The 21,910-nt window shown below is 40.9% G+C and overlaps 3 protein-coding genes across 5 annotated transcripts in view; 1 reads left to right on the top strand and 2 right to left on the bottom strand.

Moving 5' to 3' along the window:
* Positions 1 to 829, bottom strand: part of gfm2 (GTP dependent ribosome recycling factor mitochondrial 2) — a 41,308-nt gene extending 40,479 nt beyond the window's left edge. Inside the window, exon 1 of one of the 2 annotated variants that reach the window (XM_055632128.1) lies at positions 724 to 829. The gene's annotated coding sequence lies outside the window, so the exon portion shown is untranslated. Of the gene's footprint in view, positions 1 to 533; positions 672 to 723 lie in introns of those variants that run through there. The other variant, XM_055632129.1, reaches the window with a different exon arrangement.
* On the top strand, positions 125 to 15,374 carry nsa2 (NSA2 ribosome biogenesis homolog (S. cerevisiae)). Its single transcript, XM_055632131.1, has 7 exons — positions 125 to 298; positions 4,254 to 4,441; positions 6,071 to 6,221; positions 6,854 to 7,033; positions 10,426 to 10,537; positions 13,728 to 13,808; positions 15,169 to 15,374. The coding sequence occupies exons 1-7, from the start codon at positions 296 to 298 to the stop codon at positions 15,234 to 15,236; spliced, it is 783 nt and encodes a 260-aa protein (XP_055488106.1). The 5' UTR covers positions 125 to 295; the 3' UTR covers positions 15,237 to 15,374.
* Positions 15,375 to 17,365: 1,991 nt separating this feature from the next.
* Positions 17,366 to 21,910, bottom strand: part of LOC129695303 (soluble lamin-associated protein of 75 kDa-like) — an 83,960-nt gene continuing 79,415 nt past the window's right edge. For both annotated transcript variants that reach the window (XM_055632126.1, XM_055632125.1), the window contains exon 14: positions 17,366 to 19,047. Coding sequence is in view for 1 of the 2 variants with exons in the window: in XM_055632125.1 (XP_055488100.1) it covers positions 19,012 to 19,047 (36 nt within the window). In the remaining variant the exon portion in view is untranslated. The remainder of the gene's footprint in view (positions 19,048 to 21,910) is intronic.

The raw sequence follows: 21,910 nt of genomic DNA, 5'->3' as shown, positions 1-21,910 counted from the left end.
CAGTGATTAAGGGTTATTAGGTTGTTGAGGTGGGGATTGTGTGTGTGTGTGTGGGGGGGTTTATTTACCCGCCCCCGTCGCCCCGGTCCCGGCCCTTGGTCTTCCTCTAGCAACAACATGGCGGCCGAGTGAAGGAGGGAGGGAGCGAGCGGCAGCAGGAACAGCCACATATACTGGGGACAACAGTAACAGGAGCCGCAGCCGCCACAACAGTAACAGCAGCAGGAGGAGGAGACCGCAGCCGGGTTCATTCTGATTTCTGTGCTGTAAGAGTGAGACCCACACAGCCCCGGAGATGGTGAGTGCCCGAGGGGGGGGAGGACACGAGGCCGCGTTGCTGCTGCTGCTGTTGCTGCCGCGGGGAGGCCCCGGCCTCGCTCATCTCTCTACACCAAAGATTATATTGCTCTACACCGTCCCCCCTCCCTTCCCCTTCCCATCCTCATAGATAAAATCAAAATAACTCTCTGCTCGTAGAATATTAACTTTGCCCCCCCACCCCGCGCCCCCAAAAAAACCCATTGAATTCGTACTAGAGTCACACAGTGTGGAAACATGCCGTGCCTCGGCTATTCGTGTCTATCTTCGGTTTAAGCCAGCTTCTGTAATTCCTTCCTACACCTTCGGCCCAACTTGCCCGCACCGGCCAACATGTCCCAGCTGCACTAGTCCCAACTGCCCGCGTTTGGTCCATATCCTTCCACACCTGTCCCCTTCATGTACCTGCTTAATGCGAGAATCCCAGCATCAACTACCTCCTCTGGCAGCTCGTTCCATACACCCGCCACCTCTCACATTCCTGTTAAATCTCCCCCAACTCACCTTGAACCTATGTCCAGCGGTTCTCGATTCCCCTACTCTGGGCAAGAAACCCGATCGATTTCTCTCATGATTCTGTACATGGGAGCAGAATTTGGCACATTTTCACCAAGCCCACAGCTAATAATGGCCTGTTTCCTTTATCATCGTGACTTTTTTGCATATCTTTAGCAATGTTACAAAATTTTGAGATTTAAAAAATCAAGTCTGCAATTTATCCCATCAGATAAAGCATAAAAAGAATTTTAATTTCACACCTAATTCACTTTCATATCTTCAGTATTAAAAAAGCTATGGCCATTTCCATACTCCGAAATTAGCATCTTGTTTCCTATAGGGGGGTTGCACGTAAGGTCACTGGGTCATAGGGCTTGATACACAGAGCCGCTCAATCCATCTGGATTGATACCGTACTGGATACCGTAACTTCCGGTATATGTTATTAATGCAAGAAACACGTACTCTCCTACCTGTTAAAAACGCCAAATGTTGATTTTTTTGCACTAAAAATTTGTGGAAGTCGGTGTAAGTGTGAGAGACGTACCCAACTTCAGAATTCCAAAAGTGAAGCAAAATGCAGGTAAAGAGAAGCGAGAGCTGGAGGGACAACAACATTGCTTGGCGAACATTGGCCGTGCAGATATCGGAATTGAAAATATTGGGAATTATGGCGTTTGCTCACTGCATTTCAGCAACAGTAAGGCATTATTTGTGGGGTTTTTTATTCCTTTGGTATCTAAAAAGTTTCAGAAGTGATAAATCTGGCTGTAAATGTTTCTTCAGAGGCGTTTTATTTTTGTATGTAAAAACCCACTTGAGTACCATGGGTGATTTAAAAAATTTTCAGCCAGATTTATCACTTCTGAAACTTTTTAGGTAACAAAGGAATCAAGAAAAAACACAAATAATGCCTTAGTTGATGAAATGCAGTGAGCAAACGGCCAATGTTCGCCAAGCACTTTGGCTGTTGTTGTCCCTTCAGCTCTCGCCTCTATCTACCGTCATTTCTCCTCGCCTTTGGAATTCTGAAGTAGGCTAAATGTCTCTGACGCTTATCCCGATTTCCATAATTATTTACAGTGCAAAAATTGACAATTTCGGCGGGTTTTAACGGGCCCATGACGCTGGAAACAACTGTCAATGCTTACCTGCAGTTCATCGCGTGTACTCCATTTGGCGTAGCGTAGCAACAGTACGGGTCATGGGTCGTGACCCGACTGCCTTGAAACCTCCCTATTGCTTTTCCATTGACTTAACTCAAAAGCTGTGATCAAGGACAGTCAAAAGCCCATAACTTTCTAAAACATTAAGAGAACTGAATGAAATTTTCAGTTGTGATAGATTGAAGTATTCTGAAACAAATATGAAATAATCTTACTTGGATGACCTGAAATTAAAGCATATAGTCAGTTACCTAATTGTAGCTAATTACAAAATTCAATTACTAGATCTAAACATCTATCCATTTCTTAAGGAAAGGTTAACATTTTTAAATAGCCTAAGTGTCCAAATAACATTCACACAAAAATTCACAATGTAACATGATTTTTAATTTAAAGGCCAAATGGAAGGAATTTAGTGTTTAATTCCCGTAAATTAATGGGCATTTAAATTATCTTGCGAGTGAGATTTTGTGGAACGCGATCATTTGGAACGTTGCGGTTGCGGTGAATTTAATCCCCCTATCGGCAGGAAAAACACTGCCGGTTCGTATGGGGCCTTAATCACATTTTCGCCTATTAAATTTTGATTAAAGTAATCCTAAGAAGCAAGTTTATATGTAAAATACACGACTTGCATGTTTTGTCCCCTACGTGCGATCCGTCCCGTTGACGGCGTTAGAAGTAGATTTTTATTTTACTCCAGCGATTAAATTGTCCAGCGTTTTGTTTTTTTTAAAACTTCCGAGAACGGCAGTCGGAACGATTTTTCAGCATCAGGTAGTAGCCCGAGAAAATATATCTCGGACAGGCTGGAGAAAATGGCATTGGTCCTTTTCCAACGGTAGGATTATCAAAAACAAGAGGGTATTGGTGAGAGGAAAGAGCTTTAAAGGGGATGTGTTTAAATCAGTCTGAAATGGGATGCCGATCGAAATGTCACCTTTGCATGTTCTCCAGTAATGCTTCCTAAATGAGAGTGATAGTGTGGAAACAGGCCCTTCAGTACAACTTGCACACCGGCCAACATGTCCCAGCTACACTAGTCCCACCTGCCTGCGCTTGGTCCATATCCATCCAAACTTGTCTTATCCATGTACCTGTCTAACTGTTTATTAAACGATGGGATAGTCCCAGCCTCAACTACCGTACTTCCCGGCAATGAAGATGCTACTTTTTACCCTAAAATAAGGCCAGAAAATTTACCTGCATCTTGAAGGCCGTTAGATTGTTAGCCAAGAAAGATAAACTTGGCTATTCCTCAGTACAGCGGCTGTAAAAGGACAGTACTGCTGGGCACTGCTGGGGGGAGAGTTCCTTCCACAGCGTGTGGGGAGTCTGGCCCGGGTCAGCACGGCTGGGCTGGCAGGGGTAAAGTTGTGGGATGGGCTGGAGCATTGAGAAGGAGGGAGTCGGGGATCATACCAGCAACTCACTCAGTAGCTTGGGTGGCTGCGAGCGGCCACCGGGACCGGACAGCGGAACTGCAGTTAGACCCGGGGCTCGCAGGCGACCTGGGAACTGCAGACCGTCCCGGGGTTTGCAGGCAACCTGGGCACTACAGCTAGTCCTGGGGCAGGCGACCTGGGAGCTATAGCCAGTCCCGGGGCAGGCGACCTGGGAACTGCAGCTAGCTCCAGGGACGCGAGGGATCTGGGAACTGCAGCCAGTCCTGGGGCATGCAGGCGATCTGGAAACTGCCGAAAACTAATTGAAAAACACGTGAAAACTATATTATTAGTTTGGATTATTACCAATTTATATTATTAGTATGTATTATTACTAATTTAGTTAGAATGTATTATTAATTTATTAACCATGGCGATAGATGTCGCCCGCCATCCGCTCACAAACATGGGTCCTGGCCCCTATGCAAAAATGGTTGCCGAACCCTGGACTAAACCCAACCCTTGATCCTGTCCCACCAGCCTTTTTTCAAAATTTAGCGACTCAAAATGGGAGTGCGATTTCATTTCCGGAAAATACGGTACCTCCTCCGGCAGCTTCTTCCATACACCCACCACCCTTTGTGTGAAAAAGATACCCCTCGGATTCCTATTAAATCTTTTCCCCTTCACCTTGAACTTATGTCTTCTGGTCCTCGATTCCCCTACTCTGGGCAAGAGATTCTGTGCATCTACCCGATCTATAGTTCTCATGATTTTATACATTATTGATATAGTTATTTCAGCACTTACTGTCCCCGCCCCCCAGAATTGTAGGATTTAACATTTCTGGTGCCGTTCTGAATGGGCTTTTATGGGTTTATTACAGCCGCAAAACGAATATATCGAATTACATCGTAAGCGATATGGATACCGCTTGGATTATCATGAGAAGAAAAGGAAGAAGGAGAGCCGTGAACCACACGACCGATCACACAAAGCCAAAAAGATGATCGGTCTGAAGGCCAAATTGTATCACAAGCAACGCCATTCAGAAAAAATACAGATGAAGAAAACGTGAGCATCAGCATTTTGATTTATTGCTATGTAATTTAAACGTTAGAAATATCCATGGTGATTAGATATATTAGTTATATGCAGAAAATATTTGAAAAAAACATGAAAGAGAAACATTTGTCTGCAATATTTACCAAAATCAGTGTACATTTTTGAAAAATGATTTCTTTAGGAAGTAAATAGCAAGCTTTGACAATATTCTCGTATGGATTTGCACATATCACAGAAATTCTTCTAGCCAGATAGTAATAATGATACAAACCCTATTTGTTTTTATAACAAAGATTTTGTGAACAATAAATGATTTACACGATAAATTTCTGTAAATTTAAATGGGGAAAAATAGTTTTATAATAATGAAGGTATGAGAATTATTTGGTATGAGATTTTTTTAAAAGCAAACAGCTAAGGTGGCTGAATAAATAGGCTCAACCATGATGACGAGCTGTAAAGGGTGCAGAGAGGATTTACGAGGATGTTGCTGGGACTAGAGGGTCTGAGCTATAGGGAGAGGTTAAGTAGGCTGGGACTATTCTCTGGAGCATAGGAGGATGAGAGGTGATGTTATAAATCATGAGAGGAATAGATCGGGTAGGTGCACAGTCTCTTGCCCAGAGTAGGTGAATCCAGGACCAGAGGACATAAGTTTAAGGTGAAGGGGAAAAGATTAAATAGGAATCTAAGAGGTAACTTTCACACAGAGGGTGGTGGGTGTACGGAACAAGCTGCCAGAGGTGTTAGTTGAGGCAGGGACCAAAATGGACCAAACGTGGGCAGGTGGGACAAGTTTAGCAGGGACATATTGCCGGTGTGGGCAAGTTGGGCCAAAGGGCCTGTTTCCACACTGTATCACTGAATGACTAATTGGACCCAGTGGAAACCTCATGGTCATGGAAACAGGAGCCACTAATGTTTGATATTTGATAAAGGAAACCATTCATCCCATTGATTGCTCACAGGAGCGATCCCATTCCTCAGCTCCTTGTACAACATAGAAAAGAATTGTTTAGGAATGGGCTCTTTGGACAGTAATGTCTGTGCTGAACATAATGCCAAATAAACTGATCACCTCTGCCTGCACACAATACGCATCACTCCATTCTCAGCATATCCATGTGCCTATGTAGAAGCCTCTACAATTTATTTTCTTTCATAAAGTGAATTTCATTCCACGTACCAACAATAATTTACAGTCGCCAAATAATCTACTAAATAGTGCATTTTGGAATGTAGGAGAAATCCAAGAATCTGGGGGAAATGGTACAGTCACAGGGAGGACATGCAAACTCCACATGGAGAACGATGCAGGTCAGGATCATTGAATCTGTGAGGGAGCAACTATCCTTGCTGTATCACTATGCTGCCCATGGTCAGCTACATATGATAATTGGCTTGGTCGTGTTGCTGTCCTGCCCTTCATTATTATCCTGATGCTGCTCAGCTTAAAAAAAAAAATTATAGTTGAGGAAGAATTCTCCTCAACCTTTACTTGCAATTTGAAAATTAATTTAATGCCTTTCCTTCATGAAGAGTGTATTGTCTTTGGCAAGGGAAGACCTGTATTAAAAATGCTTTCTTTAATGTAATGGTTTCTTTAATGTTAAACATGTATATATTTTATCTCTGCAGCATTAAAATGCACGAACAGAGAAATACTAAACAGAAGAATGATGAGAAGACGCCTGATGGGGCCGTACCAGCCTATCTGCTTGACAGAGAAGGACAATCGCGTGCCAAAGTCCTGTCCAATATGATCAAACAGAAAAGAAAAGAGAAAGCTGTGAGTGAAGGCTATTGTGCATCTTTGAAACAGATCCTTGAATCAGATCCTGCAAAATTGGACTGTTGCATGTTTTGGGGAAGAACTTTCACTTTTTGCAGTTCCTTGATTGAGCACCCACATGAATCTGCACGTACTCTGCATGCTGTTCATTGAACAGCATGCAGCATGAATCTGCATGCTGTTCAATGTACTCTTTCCCCCTTTTAGATGTAAAATATCATATAATAGTGATTGTGGTGTGGTGGAGGATATAGTAGCCAATGTTTATCCTTGAGCAAACACCACTGCCACCAACTGTTTGTGTTTTTATGCTGCATGTTTAGTGCTGTGTTAATAATACAGCATTGACTATACTTAATAAAATACTTCACTTGCTGTGAAGCAGTGTTTCATGTCTTGGGATTATAAAAGATGCTACATGTTTACATTTTATCCCTTGAAAACGCTAATTTATTTTAAGGCTAAAATAATTTTTCTAATTAGAAAATATATGAATGAATTAGTTTAAATCTATTAGTTTTGGTATCTTATTATGTGAACAACGTGGGAAAATATTGTATAATTTGTTTCATTCTATTGTAACAATGAAGAAGAATTTTAACTTGTCACTGAAAATTATTCCATGACAGGGTAAATGGGAAGTACCTTTACCAAAAGTTCGAGCACAAGGTGAAACTGAAGTTTTGAGAGTTCTTCGCACAGGTAAAAGGAAAAGGAAAGTTTGGAAGAGAATGGTTACTAAAGTCTGTTTTGTTGGAGATGGATTCACCAGGAAGCCACCTAAGTACGAACGATTCATCAGACCCATGGTGAGTTACAAACATAGCTGGAAGAGAAGATAGAATATAATTACTGTTCTTATAAGGCTGTTCTTATTCCATTAGTTTTATGGAAGTTGTGTATTTTAAATGTATAAATTACAAATGTTGATTCAGTTGAAGATTAGAAAGAACATTCAGAATTAATGTTCAGGATATTGAAGAGTGCTACGCTAGGTATGAAAGTAAATAGAACCACATTGTGGATGATTAAAGAATTGGACCTGTTGGTACATGTGTTCGCCAGTGACTGCCTGGTGTAATATACTGCAAAGATGGTATAAAGTGATTCTGAAAAAAAGTGGGTAAGTAACTGCCGAACTTATTCTCACCTTCCAAACAGTGTATGTAACCTGGCTAGTCACGACTCTTCCAGCAAACATTCAAATACATTTGAAAATGTATTGAGGGTTTCTACTATAGCACCCTCCTGGCAGAGAACACCAGGCTCTGTTGTCTTCTGGGTGAAAACAGTTTTCCGCACATCCCCTCAAATACTGTTGTGAATTATTTTAAATGTGATGCTGAAATTATACGGGTTCCAGACGGGCTGGAGCTCGAACTGTACACTTGAACTGTACCACTAGTCATGAAGCGAAATGGAACCAAGCAAGTCCTGTTACTACATGGAAGAGGGAAGAGTTTCATCACTAATTATGGTTAATTGATTGAGGAACGCTTTGATAAAGAAAAACTTGGGCTCAGTAAGATGAAGGAGGCCTGATTAGAGTAATTGAACCTGATGCTCCAGCTTACTCCCTCGTTTTCAAGATCATGGCTGATCTCGTATTTCCTCATTCCCTTGATGTACAAAAATGGAGAAGGTTGTTCTCCCAAAATATTAGGGGTCCGAGGATCTAGTGGGAGGGAGGAACTGAAGGGGATCCACATTTAGTCAGGAAATGGCGTTTAGGTAAACTATTGGGACTGAAGGCAGATAAATCCCCAGGGCCTGATGGTCTGCATCCCAGAGTACTCGAAGAGGTGGCCCTAGAAATCGTGGATGCATTTGTGATAATTTTCCAATGTTCTCTCGACTCTGGATTATGAAGGGGAAATAATGCTTGACTAATCTTCTGGAAATTTTTTTGCGGATGTAACAAGTAGAATGGATAAGGGAGAGCCAGTGGATGTGTATCTGGACTTTTAAAAAGCCTTTGACAAGGTCCCTCACAAGAGACTAGTGTGCAAAATTAGAGCACATGATATTGGGGGTAGGGTATTGACATAGATAGAGAACTGGTTGGCAGACAGGAAGCAAAGAGTAGGAATTAACGGGTCCTTTTCAGAATTGCAGGCAATGACTAGTGGGGTGCAACAAGGCTTGGTGCTGGGAAACCAGTTATTTACAAACAATAGACAATAGGTGCAGGAGTAGGCCATTTGGCCCTTCAAGCCAGCACCACCATTCACTGTGATCATGGCTGATCATCCCCAATCAGTACCCTGTTCTTGCCTTCTCCCCATAACCCTCTGCTAACTTTAAGAGCTCTATCTAACTCTTGAAAGCATCCAGAGAATTGGCCTCCACTAACTTAATGGTGTTAGATTAGGAAAAGGGGAGGTGCAACAAGACCTGGGTGTGCTTGTACGTCAATTACTGAAATGTAAGGTACAGCAGGCAATGAAGAAAGGCCTTCATTGTGAGAGAATTTAAGTTTAGGAGCAAGTATGCCCTACTGCAGTTGTACAGTACCTGGTGAGACTACACCTAGAGTATTGTGTGCAATTATGGTCTTCTAATTTGAGGAAGACATTATTGCTATTGAGTGAGTGCTGCGTAGGTTCACCAGGTTAGTTCCTGGGATGGCGGGACTGACATGTGATGAAAGAATGTCGGCTAGGCTTATATTTACAGAAATTTAGAAGGACGATCTTATAGAAACAAAATTCTTAAAGGGTTGTTCAGGCCAGATGCAGGAAAAATGTTCCCGATTTTGGAGTCCAGAACCTGGGGTCACAGTGTAAGAATAAGATGTGGGCCATTTAGGATTGAGATGAGGAAAAGCTTCTTCACCCAGAGAGTTGTGAATCTGTGGAATTCTCTGCCACAGAAGGTAGTGTAGGCCCAATTCACTGGATGTTTTCAAGAGAGAGTTAGATTTAGCTCTTCGGGCTAAATGAATTGAGGGATATGGGGGAAATAGCAGGAATTGATTTTAGGTGATCAGCCATGATCATATTGAATGGTGGCGCTGGCTCGAAGTGCCGAATGGTCACCTCCTTCTACCTATTTTTCTGTTTCTCTTGTAGAAACAAAGAACTGTAGATGCTGGTTAATACACAAAAGGACTCAAAAGTGCTGAAGTAACTCAGCAGGTCAGATTCTCTTGAGGCCAATAATTTTAAATGTGATGCTAGAATTGTATGGGTACCAGATGGGCTGGAAGAACATGGATAGGTGACGTTTTAGGTCAAGACCTTTCTTCTGACTCCAGATCTGAGCAAGGTTAGGGATTTGAAACCTCACCTATCCATATTGTTCAAAGATGCTACTCCAGCACTGTGCGCTTTTTTATGTTTTCTCATCTCAATTTAAATAGCATCCCTACACTCCTCAACCCGGGGAAATATCAGTTCTGTAAACACACTCTTGAACCCTGTAAGAATTTTGCATGTTCCTGTGAAATTGCACCTCTAGAAAATACAGGCCAGGTTTACTCAATCTCTCCTTGTATGGTAAGCACACCATTAAGTAGAATTACGATTAATCCTAACTTAATATTTCAAACTAAACTTGCAGTAAAACAGGTTATTATTTTCAAAGGTGTTGATATGTCAGAAGGCAGTTCAAATCCAGAGTGAAAGCAGTGGAGAGAAAAGTATTGAAGAAGTTGTCAGATGCTTTGGAAGTCGTTGGTTTCTACGAAAAATTAGTGAAGTGGACCAAATGCCTTTTCTTTCTCTCCCTTGCATAACTTGTCACAGTACATTTACAAATGTAATAATTGTTGTTTTGGCATAAAAAAAATCAATCCATTGAATTCAGTTGAAATTATGCAAAGTACATAATTTAGTATCTTACTCCTTGACCCTGCAAATTACAATAATCCGGTTTAAATGCTTCGAATGGTCCCATCCATCCCGACCTCGGAGTTTCGATCATCCCAAAGGGCCTGTACAGCGTCCATAATGGCAATTACGAAGGGTCAAGGCCCCAAACACAGGTGAACAAAAAGGAGGAAAACTGACTGAACTTTATTGCCTTCCATCATAGTGATCACTGTGGTGGATGTTTAAGTTAAGTTCTATTGTTCTATTAATTGTATTGTGTTCTTTTAATTGTATGGTGCATGGTAACTCAAATATCACTATCTTAATTGGTGCATGTGACAATAAATGTGAATTTGATTTGATTTGAGAGAGATGTTTGTTTTCTTTAGGGTTTGCGTTTTAAGAAGGCCCATGTAACCCATCCAGAACTCAAAGCAACCTTCTGCTTGCCTATACTGGGTGTCAAGAAGAACCCATCTTCACCTCTATATACAACATTAGGTAAGCAATCAAATGGAAATGCAAACTAGATGAACTGTTATACAAATACGTTTTGCTGATTTCTTTTTAATCCCTTTTATACTTTCCTGTTAAGCCACAGCTTTAAAAGCCTCCTTTGCAGGCAACTCTTCATGTATTCTACTTGTAAATAAGTTTGTAAAGATTTTTATCCAAAACAGTCTTTATATTCAATGGAGCATGATTCGTTGAGAAATATGAAATGCATCTTTATGTGCCATTGTTCCATCAATGAGCCAATATCTTTGTTTGGTTTTCCAATTTCACGAAGCCACTTCATCCATCATGCCCATGTAATTGTCTCTATTTGTCTCTAAATTAAATTTTTTAAAGCTAACAAGCTGATGGCGTCACAATGGCTGTGCTCCTCCTCACAGCTCGCTGCACAGTTTTTTTCAACGCACAGCCTGCTGGACATTTTTTTCCAGCGCGCTGTGAGTTATGTCCCGTCTCTTCTCCCCCCCCCCCCCCCCCCCCCCCCCCCCCCCCCCCCGGCTCGCAGTAATCTGTTCGCTGCCCACTCGCAGTCGACTTGCACTCGGCCGGCCGCCCTGCCCGCAGCCCAGCTGCCCCCACCCCCCACAGTAATTTGGTTGGACTTCAGAGGTCCTGCTAGTTCCCAATCGCTACCGAGGCCCGCCGCCCGCTCAGTGTCTGCGCCGCCTGCTCGCCGAGTTCAAGTACACCCTATCCCCCTCCACACCTATCTCCCCACCCCCTCTCTTTGTGTTTTTTTCCTGTTTCTTGAAACAAACTACATCAGTGGCAGGGACAAATCTGTGTCCACAAATTCCCTCCTGTTTCTATATTCCTTATTACCTCATCTACAATTATCTGCTTTCTATTCTTTCAAGATCACTCCTCCAACTAGCGTATGACATTGTTCAGTGATTGGGCTACTTAATCTGGCCCTTTTCTCCCTAAATATCACATACCATAGTAATATTATAGTATCTATTTTTATTTCAAACATGTAAAACAAAAAAAGTTTTAAAACAAAGCAAAATAACAATATAATGAAATGAACAATAAACACACAACTCATTGAATAACTTCTCATAAACATCACAAATTAAATTGTACATGTTTGAAAAGGAGTAGAATACTCAATTCTGATCCTTGGTCATCAGGCAATCATACTTCTGTGATGGCTTTCATCAAACTTCTGGGTCTTTATTTGTGGCGCCGCCTGCTCGCCGAGTTCAAGTACACCCCCCCCGCAACCATACTTGAGAAAGGTTATACCTGAGCCTCCACAAACCCAACCCATTCTACATCGATAAAGGATGCACATATTTGGGACCTGCTACTTCACTTGTCATTTAATTATATTTCACTTACTATACCAAGTCTACTACCATAACCAAACCAGAAATGAGCAATCCCAGGTAAACCAATCCCTTCACGATAAATCTTTAAACATGCAATTTGAAATCCTGCACAAACGTTGAATTAAAGTAAGTTGCTTACAATGCTTACTCTGACAGCATGCAAGTGATTGCTTAGGATCTTATTGGTATCCACATTTCTGTTGCTGCAGCTATAATATATGTTCTCCCATTCCTATTAAACTTTGTGTATATGTATGAATACATATACATTGATCAGATGTTGATCTTTGTATGTTTATTATTATTCTCTCAGTTTAAGATCACTGCTCTGTTTTGTGAGAGCAGGGAGACGGCCAGTCGTGTACCAGTGTCAATTAAAAAAAAATGTGAATAACGCTTTTATCCGTGCTCCACCCTGTGCCAAACCCACTGCTCACATATTCTCTCACCCAGACCCCTTCCTTTCCCTACCACCCCAAACTTTGACCAGCTCTCAATCTTTTTTATAGACAATAGGTGCATGAGTAGGCCATTTGGCCCTTCGAGCCAGCCATTCAATGTGATCATGGCTGATCATCCCTAATCAGTACCCCGTTCCCGCCTTCTCCCCATATCCCCTGACTCCGCTATTTTTAAGAGCCCTATCTAGCTCTCTCTTGAAAGTATCCAGAGAACCTGCCTCCACCGCCCTCTGAGGCAGAGAATTCCACAGACTCACCACTGTGAGAAAAAGTGTTTCCTCGTCTATGTTCTAAATGGCTTACTCCTTATTCTTAAACTGTGGCCCCTAGTTCTGGGCTCCCCCAACATCAGGAACATGTTACCGGCCTCTAGCGTGTCCAAGCCCTTAACAATCTTATGTTTCAATGAGATGCCCTCTCATCCTTCTAAACTCCAGAAAGTACAAGCCCAGCTACTCCATTCTCTCAGCATATGACAGTTCTGCCATCCCGGGAATAACCTTGTAAACCTACGCTGCACTCCCTCAATAGCAAGAATGTCCTTCCTCAAATTAAGTGACCAAAACTGCACACAATACTCCAGGTGTGGTCTCACTAGGGCTCTATACAACTGCAGAAGGACCTCTTTGCTGCTATATTCGATTCCTCTTCTTATAAAGGCCAACATGCCATTCGCTTTCTTTACTGCCTGCTGTACCTGCATGCTTACTTTCATAGACTGATGTACAAGGACCCCCAGATCCAGTTGCTCTTCCCCTTTTCCCAACTTGACGCCATTTAGATAGTAATCTGCCTTCCTTTTTTTGCTACCAATGTGGATAACCTCACATTTATCCGCATTAAACTTAATCTGCCATGCATCTGCCCACTCCCCCAACCTGTCCAAGTCACCCTGCATTCTCATAGCATCCTCCTCACAGTTCACACTGCCACCCAGCTTTGTGTCATCTGCATAATTCTTAATAAAAAAATTTAATAAACTTTTCACATACCTTGGCCTTTCGCGTTACAATACCCTCAGCTTGAACCTCCGTCTCTACTGGTTCTCCCTCATGCATTAAACCCACTCTCTCTATACATTCTTGCTGAGTTATTCCAACATATTGTCTTTATACATTGTTTGCTTGGCACTTTACAGCTTTTGATCTACATGCTCTCAACATTGCACATGGCTGATATTTTGATGGTTCATTCTCTTAAAGAGATTTGTAAAGATGCAGGAACCAGTTCTTCAGGATTTGAACTGAAAACTAGCATTTTGATTGTTTGAAAATCCATTCTCATATTTAGAATCATAATGTAACATAATCTGTTATCTGTTTTAAACAGCAAGATCATTGCTCCAAGTTCTAATATCAACCAACATATCTTTCCTTGTAGGCGTCATCACAAAAGGAACTGTCATTGAAGTGAATGTAAGTGAACTTGGCTTAGTCACACAAGGAGGCAAAGTTGTATGGGGTAAGTCACAAATACCTATTTTTCACTTAGCCCATGGATCCTTAATTTTGTACTGATCAACCTTGTAGTAGCTCCTGTTAAATTCTCTCAATCCAGTTTTGATTATCAGTGATTTGAATCTTTGCAGATAGCCTAAATAGATAAGATTTACCTCTTCTCAGCAATTATTTTAGAAGACTGCTATTAAATGTCTTCTTAAATATTGTCATTATTTTGTCATTGAGTTTTGAAAATAAATCTGTACACTGCACTACTGTAATTATATTTTTGATGCACCTTTTTGCCTATTTGCCTCCAAATATAAAATGTAGATAGATTAAAGATAGGAAACAAAGGAAGTATGTGTTATAGACCCTGCATAGCCCGCGTCTAGATTGCCTGTCTACATCTACCATGGCTGTAATTATTCTAAAATTAACTTGCTTGGCTTCTCATGAGGATGGATCTTTGCCATTTAGATCCTCATTTATAGTCTATCTCCTCAAGTATACAAGGGGTGGCACAGCAGTAAAGTTGCTGCCTTGCACTGCCAGGGACCGGGTTTGAGCCAGACTATGGGTGCTGCCTGTACATGGTCTGTATGTTCTCCCTGTGACAGCGTGGGTTTTCTCTGGGTACTCTGATTTCCTCCCACACTCCAAAGACCTACAGGTTAATTAGCTTTGGTAAGTTGTTAAAATTGCCCCTAGAGTGTAGGATAGTGCTCATGTATGGGGTGATCACCGGGCAACACAGACTCGGTGGGACGAAGTTTCCCTGCTGTATGTCTAAAGTCTATACATTACTAGTATTATAGCAGCAGATCATGTACTTCTAATATGTTGCCCATTCAAGAGTGTTTTATTATCATATGTCTTGAAACAGAACAATTAAGTTCTTATTTGCAGCAGCACATGGATATGTAGCAAGAATGGAGATTGGTTGTGCATCAAATGCAAAGGTGTAGCCTGCTACTTGGAATCCATTCCTAGATCATTCACATGATCTTGCACATTTTTTCTTATTACCAGCTTCTCCATTAACACAGGCAGTGTCTTAAATATTGAAAAACCAGTATAGTTTGGACTTGCTGAACACATGCTGAGCACCTAAACAATTTGACGTGGAGGGTAATGGGAAGAAATTGTTATTGTATTAAATTTTAATATATCTTCTAGATGAACTTGATTGATATGCAGGTCGTATATGTTTATCAAATTTGGAGAAATGTGGATCACATACATTTCAGCTGAGGTCCACATTTCCTCTTCTGAATAACCTGCAAAATGTTTGTACTCTGCATAATTTGTGGTACACAAAGTTTAAGACAATGTTTACTAAGTTAAACTAACCAATGTTTTTTTTTTTTCTTTCTCTGCAGGCAAATATGCACAAGTAACAAATAATCCTGAAAATGATGGCTGCATTAATGCAGTTCTGCTTGTATAACTAACTAGTCATCACATTGACAATGGCATGGACATTAAACAGACTTAATCATTGTAGTCTGGAGCACTGTTTCAAAACAAAATCGACCATATTTGTTCTTTGAAAGATCCAGAAAAAAAAGCCATAATTTCAATCAGTCTTGTCTTTGTTTTTTTTCCCATTGAATCTTCTGCAATAATTAAGGGTAATAATGGAGAATAAACAACAGGTTTACATGGCCAGCTAATCCCAGCAGCGATGATTTTGGCAAACTCCTAACGTTATTAGTAGGTATAATTTATAATCCCAGTTTCAGTAACGTAGCAATTCAGCAGAGAGCTTGAGGGTTAAAATGTTGTTGATGTCTTTGAAATCTTTCTGGTGAGATTTTAAGCAGAAATGCCTGTTCCCATGGCTCTGTTTCAAGAAGGTGGTCCAGTGTACTAATCAGCATTCACCATGAACAACATATCAAATAATCCCGTCCAAGGGCCTCGACAGTCTTAAAACTGTTCCTTCCGCAACTCCTTGGTCAACTTGTCCCTTCCCACCCAATCCCCCCCCCCCCCCCCCCCCCCCCCCCCCCTCGCCAGGTACTGCAGGAGATGCAACATCTAATAATAATACATTTTATTTATGGGCGCCTTTCAAGAGTCAAGGACACCTTACAAAAATTTAGCAGGTAGACGAAAAACATGTAAGGGGAATGAAATAAATAGTAGAGACATGACTAGTACACAAAGTAAAGACAGAATTCAATACAAAACACAATATGAGGCAATTAATGATGAAAAGGGAGGGGGACGTGGGGCTAAGGATAGGCAGAGGTGAAGAGATGGGTCTTGAGGCGGGACTGGAAGATGGTGAGGGACACGGAATTGCGGATCAGTTGGGGGAGGGAGTTCCAGAGCTTGGGAGCTGCCCTGGAGAAGGCTCTGTCCCCAAAACTGCGGAGGTTGGACTTGTGGATGGAGAGGAGACCGGCTGATGTAGATCTGAGGGACCGTGAGGGTTGGTAGGGGGAGAGGAGGTCAGTGAGATATGGGGGGGGCCAGATGGTGGAGGGCTTTGTAGATGAGGATCAGGATTTTGTAGTTGATCCGGTGGGAGATGGGAAGCCAGTGAAGTTGTTTGAGGACTGGAGTGATGTGATGCCAGGATTTGGTGTGGGTGATGAGTCGGGCGGCTGCGTTCTGGACCAGTTGGAATCGGTTGATGTAGATGGAGCTGATGCCAAGGAGACAACATCTGTCCCTATACCTCCCCCCTCGACTCAGTCCAAGGACCCCGACAGTCTTAAATTCTTTCCTACACATCACTACAAAAAGCAGATTGTCAAGCCATTTGGGGGTGTTTTTTAAAGCAATTTATTTGCTATACACTCTTGCTACATTAGAGATTGCAGAATTTGATTATATCTGTATTTCCTTGCTGGATTCGTCAAGCTCCTATTTGACTCATTCAGATGTTGTCCATACAGTGCCACTGAGTGAATCTTTTCGTGTGTCAGGTGTGTGTAGCCCAGTCATACGTATTGGTTTATTATTGTCACGTATACTCGGATGCAATGAAATGCTTTGTTTGCATGTTATCCAGTCATATGCCACACACGTGTACAATCAAACCAGGTACAAGTACAACAGGTAGAGCAAAGAGAAAAATACCAGAGTCCAGAAGTGTTAGTTACAGAAAAAAATGCACGGTCTGCATTTAGGTAGGTTGGAAGATCAGAACTGCATCCTAGCTTATGGGAAGTATTGTTTAATAGTCAGGAAGAAGTTGTTCCTGAATTATGGAGAACAGCACCTGCTTTTAAACCCATTTATGTTGAATGATATCAAAGTGAAGTTAATTTTGATTATTCTTTCTTCGACATTCAAGTTGGTATATTTTTTTAAAAGCAGCTTTGACAGTGCCATTCTAAGTTGTAGGATGACAATAGTTTATTTTATCATAAACCTCTATTGCAATGAATTTGTACTTTTAGCATTTTCTCAGATCGGAAATAAATGGGTAGCAATATACTCAACCGTATTTTGTTCCAAATCAAGACTACACTGAATGTGGATTGGTCAGCATTTCTAAACTGTTACATCAATTCACTCTCTCAACATTCAGAAGGCTAATGGTAGGCAATTAAATTGAAGACATACTTCATACAAAACTTTATTAATTTGAATATTCTGCTTTTGCCATAAATTACACAAGCTCAAATCAAGATTCAGTTTTATTAATTCAACATCTAGGCAGCAAACTAGTACTATTGCAAAGTATTGGCTTAAATAATCAAGCTGCATAGGTAAACAATGGGAGTTTGCTTGGTTAAAAGGTTCGCTGGACACCGGGATAAAAGTTTGATTACAAGTACTCTTCCGTATAGATCTTCATTACCTAATCTCTTGTGTATTATAATTTATCGTACAGTATCAAGAGATACAGGTGCACAGAACATCCCTTGTAGAAGCATATAACCTTTTGAATTAGTTTTTTGATCAAATTGATTTGCCTGTTCACATCTAGTGACAAACGGGTAAGTGTTCTTTTCAGGGAATAAACTAGAGTTCATTTTGATTTTGTTTTGGAATTCTAAATTTGGGGTATATTGTGCTGAAATGGTGCCTTCCCAATGTAAACTGCCTTAGATTCAAAATTATCTTTATGGATCAAATTATTACAGGATCATTATTAATAATCTATTATTACAGCACGATGTTGCTTGCATTTTGGGGGTAATTTCACATTGAAATAAAGGATTGTGTTGGCGAGTAGTGCTGCTCAGTGCTCTTGAAGGCAGGAACAGTTATAATAGGGAACAAAAAAGCTGCAGCCTAATTCTTCTAACACTAGCATAATACTGTTTTTCCCCATAACTATAATGCTCCCTCCACCCACACCGCCTTACCCTAAAATTGTAAAATGAGCATTGAGATACACAGAACGGAAGGGCTTCTTGTATGCAGGGTGCCTAGTAAGAAAACTGCAAGTAACAAATTAAATTTGCCAAAATAAAATTGGATTTTGAATTGAGATTTAAATTGGATTTGATGTGAGAAATGAATGACGCATTGTATCCAATAGTGTTGATTTTTTTTTAATAAATGGAGTTTTTGCTTTGGATGTAATCTGCAGCTCAACTATGACTTATCTACATTTCATGTTCTTTATTTAAACACCAGGCAGAAACCTGTAGAGGTTTAATTGCAAATGTCATTCGTAACTAATTTACTACATGTGAATATCACATTTTAAAATATAAAAAGTCCAAAATTTAGTTTGACAGGAATCCGTGTTAGCAAATTTAAAAAGTTACTGCATACATTTTATTTAGCCCGGGTGTATGAGCAAAAATGAAACCTTGCCATTTGATTTTGTTCCAAATCAACATGGCTAGTTTTGAGCTGGATGATAAATCGCGTTCACTTTTCTGCCTTACCTGGAAGGAAAACTCTGCCAGTATTTTTTAGCTAATTTTCCCCTTTGAGTTGCTCAAATTTTAAATTTAGTTCAGCATTAGTGATTTTGCCATTGCACCCTATTACCCGAAGCATTCAAATGACCTCCTTTCAGTTGCTCCTTAAACCTACTGTCCTTATCTATGTTAATCTCCTTATGTGCTCAGTTTTGTTAATGGTTCTGCAAAGCACCTTGCACTGTTTTACAACATTTAAAAGGTGCTACATAAATGTTGTTTCATCATTAGTAGAAATGTTATGGCTTTTTTTTCCCCGGCAGCTACTTCTCACCTTAGTTAAAGAAAATGTATTAAAGATTGACAATGATGATAAATGAATTCCTTTCATCGTGTTCGGGTGGATGCACGAGTACGGCGGACCTACAAGGAGACAAAACAAGCTAAAATTAAATCCTTGAAATGGATCATGCTGGAACAGGACTGAAAATCTATTGCACAAATGAGGATAGGTTTTCTGAATGCAAGTAGAGATATGCACCTCGGCTACTGCAACAGTAGCGGAAAATGGCCAACCACGTTCTCATCCCCAGTAAAGGACTTAATCTACCTCGTTATCTGCAGGAAGGTAAAACTGCATCTTCACAACAGGCCTTCATAACAAGAAGATTTCAGTATAGGAGTAAAGAGGTTCTTCTGCAGTTAATTAGGGCTCTGGTGAGACCACATCTGGAGTATTGTGTACAGTTTTGGTCTCATAATTTGAGGAAGGACATCTTTGTGATTGAGGCAGTGCAGCGTAGGTTCACGAGACTGTTCCCTGGGATGACGGGACTTTCATATGAGGAAAGATTGAAAAGACTAGGCTTGTATTCATTGGAGTTTAGAAGAATGAGGGGGGATCTTATAGAAACATACAATTATAAAAGGACTGGACAAGCTAGATGCAGCAAAAATGTTCCCAATGTTGGGCGAGTCCTGAACCAGGGGCCACCGCCTTAGAATAAAGGGAAGGTCATTTAAGACTTGGGTGAGAAAAAACTTTCACCCAGAGAGTTGTGAATTTATGGAATTCCCAGCCACAGAGGGCAGTGGAGGCCAAATCACTGGATGGATTTAAGAGAGTTAGATAGAGGTCTAGGGGCTAGTGGAGTCAAGGGATATGGGGAGAAGGCAGGCACGGGTTATTGATAGGGGATGATCACAATGAATGGTGGTGCTGGCTCGAATGGCCTCCTGCTCCTATTTTCTATGTTTCTATGACACATGCCATTTGTGGATATTGGTTACAGAACAATGTTAAACTGATGGGAGCTTGGAGTCTGAGGAGTTTTTTTTTTAAATCAGGCCCACTCTGAAACTGCAATGGTGGCAGCCCTCAGCAAGTTGATTTCCATGTTCAATGCAGGCTCCAGATATAAGTGGTCATCTTAATTATACTGAATTCAGTTTCTAATCTGACCCAGTTGTGTTTCAAATGATATTTTAAATTTCTATGTGGGTGTCCACAAACTACACCAACACATAGTTTACACGGCAGCATGGAGACAAAAAATTAAGAATTTAGTGTGTGCTTTCTGGAGGTCAGGTTGGAGAGTGAATAGACAAAAGGTGCAGGAGTAGGCCATTCGGCCCTTCAATGTGATCATGGCTGATCATCCCCAATCAGTACCCCGTCCCTGCCTTCTCCCCATATCCCCTGACTCTGCTATTTTTAAGAGCCCTATCTAGTTCTCTTGGAAACATCCAGAGAACTGCCCTCTGAGGCAGAGAATTCCAGACTTACCACTCTCTGTGAGAAAAAGTGTTTCCTCGTCTCCGTTCTAAATGGCTTACTCCTTATTCTTAATAGCTTAACATGTTACCAGCAGCCCCTAGAGTGCCAGTGTTGGAAGGCATGAAATTAAATGAAAAGGGCATCCTGAATGAGAATTTAAGTGTAGAAATGCCAGAACCATCCAGATCACATAGCATCCATGGAAAGAGACACAATACTGACATTTCAGGTTAAAATTTCTGAAATTCTTTGCAAAGATATCGTTTTACTGTTTCATTCTCTATTTCAGATTTTGAATGGGTTTGATTAGGGTGGGGGGGGGGGGGGGCTACAGCTGCACTCATCTTGGCAATTGAACTGCTCGTCTTGGAGGTGATGGGAAGAGAGTAAGACAAGCTATTTTCAACCTCTGACCTGCTTTTGTATCTATTTATTTAGCTGGCTCACTTAAGTTTTGGTTAATATTAATTAAACACAACAGGTTGTCAGCAAGAGATTAAAAGTGAAATGGTTAAACACTTTTGTAGAAACAAGAAACTGCAGATGCTGGTATACAAAATAAAGTGCTGGAGTAATTTTGCAGGTCAGGGCCCTTTCTCAGCCACAGTCCGAGGAAGGGTCCTGATCCAAAACATCACCGATCCATGTTTTCCAGAGATGCTGCCTGACCCACTTAGTTGCTCCAGCACTTTTTATGATTAAGATGATTATTGTAGGTCACTAAAGTGGCACATAATGTTCATGTCAGACAACAACCCAAACATGGATTGTCCAGAGCATGGTAAATGAATGCATAGTTCATTATCTGCCACCATTAACACACATTCCCACTTCTAACCTCAGTAAAATGCCATTTTGAATGCAAGTGGTAGTAGTTCCTGCTGCAATTTGATGTGGTTTTGTGATTGACTTTCAGCAATCAAGACTCTTTTCAATGCTAAAGAATGAAAGTTAATGTGCACCTCATAAATGTTGGTACTTTTTCCATTTGATAAACAATATGACCACAGCATTTCATTATTTATTTTGCCATGGAATCGATATTTGTACTCGGCTATCCCATGTATTCTCTATTCTAGTCAGATCCCCAGTGAAGTGTCAAATTGCCCCTTGTATACTGTTTGAATCCACAAGTCTAATTACTGATTTGACTTGCATCACTTGCATTAGTTGTGATGCTCAAACCCATGAAGAACCACCAGGTAAGATGGAGCCTAAAATAGACACCTAGATATTTATGGAGGGTATTGGAGTAGGAGACCACTGGGGAGGAAAATCTGGAATATTTTTCTCCATGCAGAAGATAAAGGTTCAGGATAATAAGAGGATTGTAGATCTTGAGAGTCTTGGAGAAAGCAAGTCATTCTCAAAAGGGATGAAACATTAGTATTTTCAACTGCAATCACTGATGCCTTGGGTCTTTCCTCGTATCTTGCGGAGAATATCATGATGCAAGTGTATTAACGTGTTAATCATAATTATCCAATCTTAGATGAAGTGAGTATCATA

This window comes from Leucoraja erinacea, chromosome 3 (genome assembly GCF_028641065.1).
Source record: "Leucoraja erinacea ecotype New England chromosome 3, Leri_hhj_1, whole genome shotgun sequence".
NCBI classification, from domain to species: domain Eukaryota; kingdom Metazoa; phylum Chordata; class Chondrichthyes; order Rajiformes; family Rajidae; genus Leucoraja; species Leucoraja erinaceus.
Note: the sequence above shows the minus strand (reverse complement) of the source record. Positions and strands in the feature narration are given on the sequence as shown.

Bases quoted from the DNA above. Each gene is read 5' to 3' on its own strand.
- nsa2 (XM_055632131.1), top strand. The intron at 7,034-10,425 runs GTGAGTTACAAA...TGTTTTCTTTAG, and splicing joins AACGATTCATCAGACCCATG to GGTTTGCGTTTTAAGAAGGC. The intron at 13,809-15,168 runs GTAAGTCACAAA...CTTTCTCTGCAG, and splicing joins AGGAGGCAAAGTTGTATGGG to GCAAATATGCACAAGTAACA.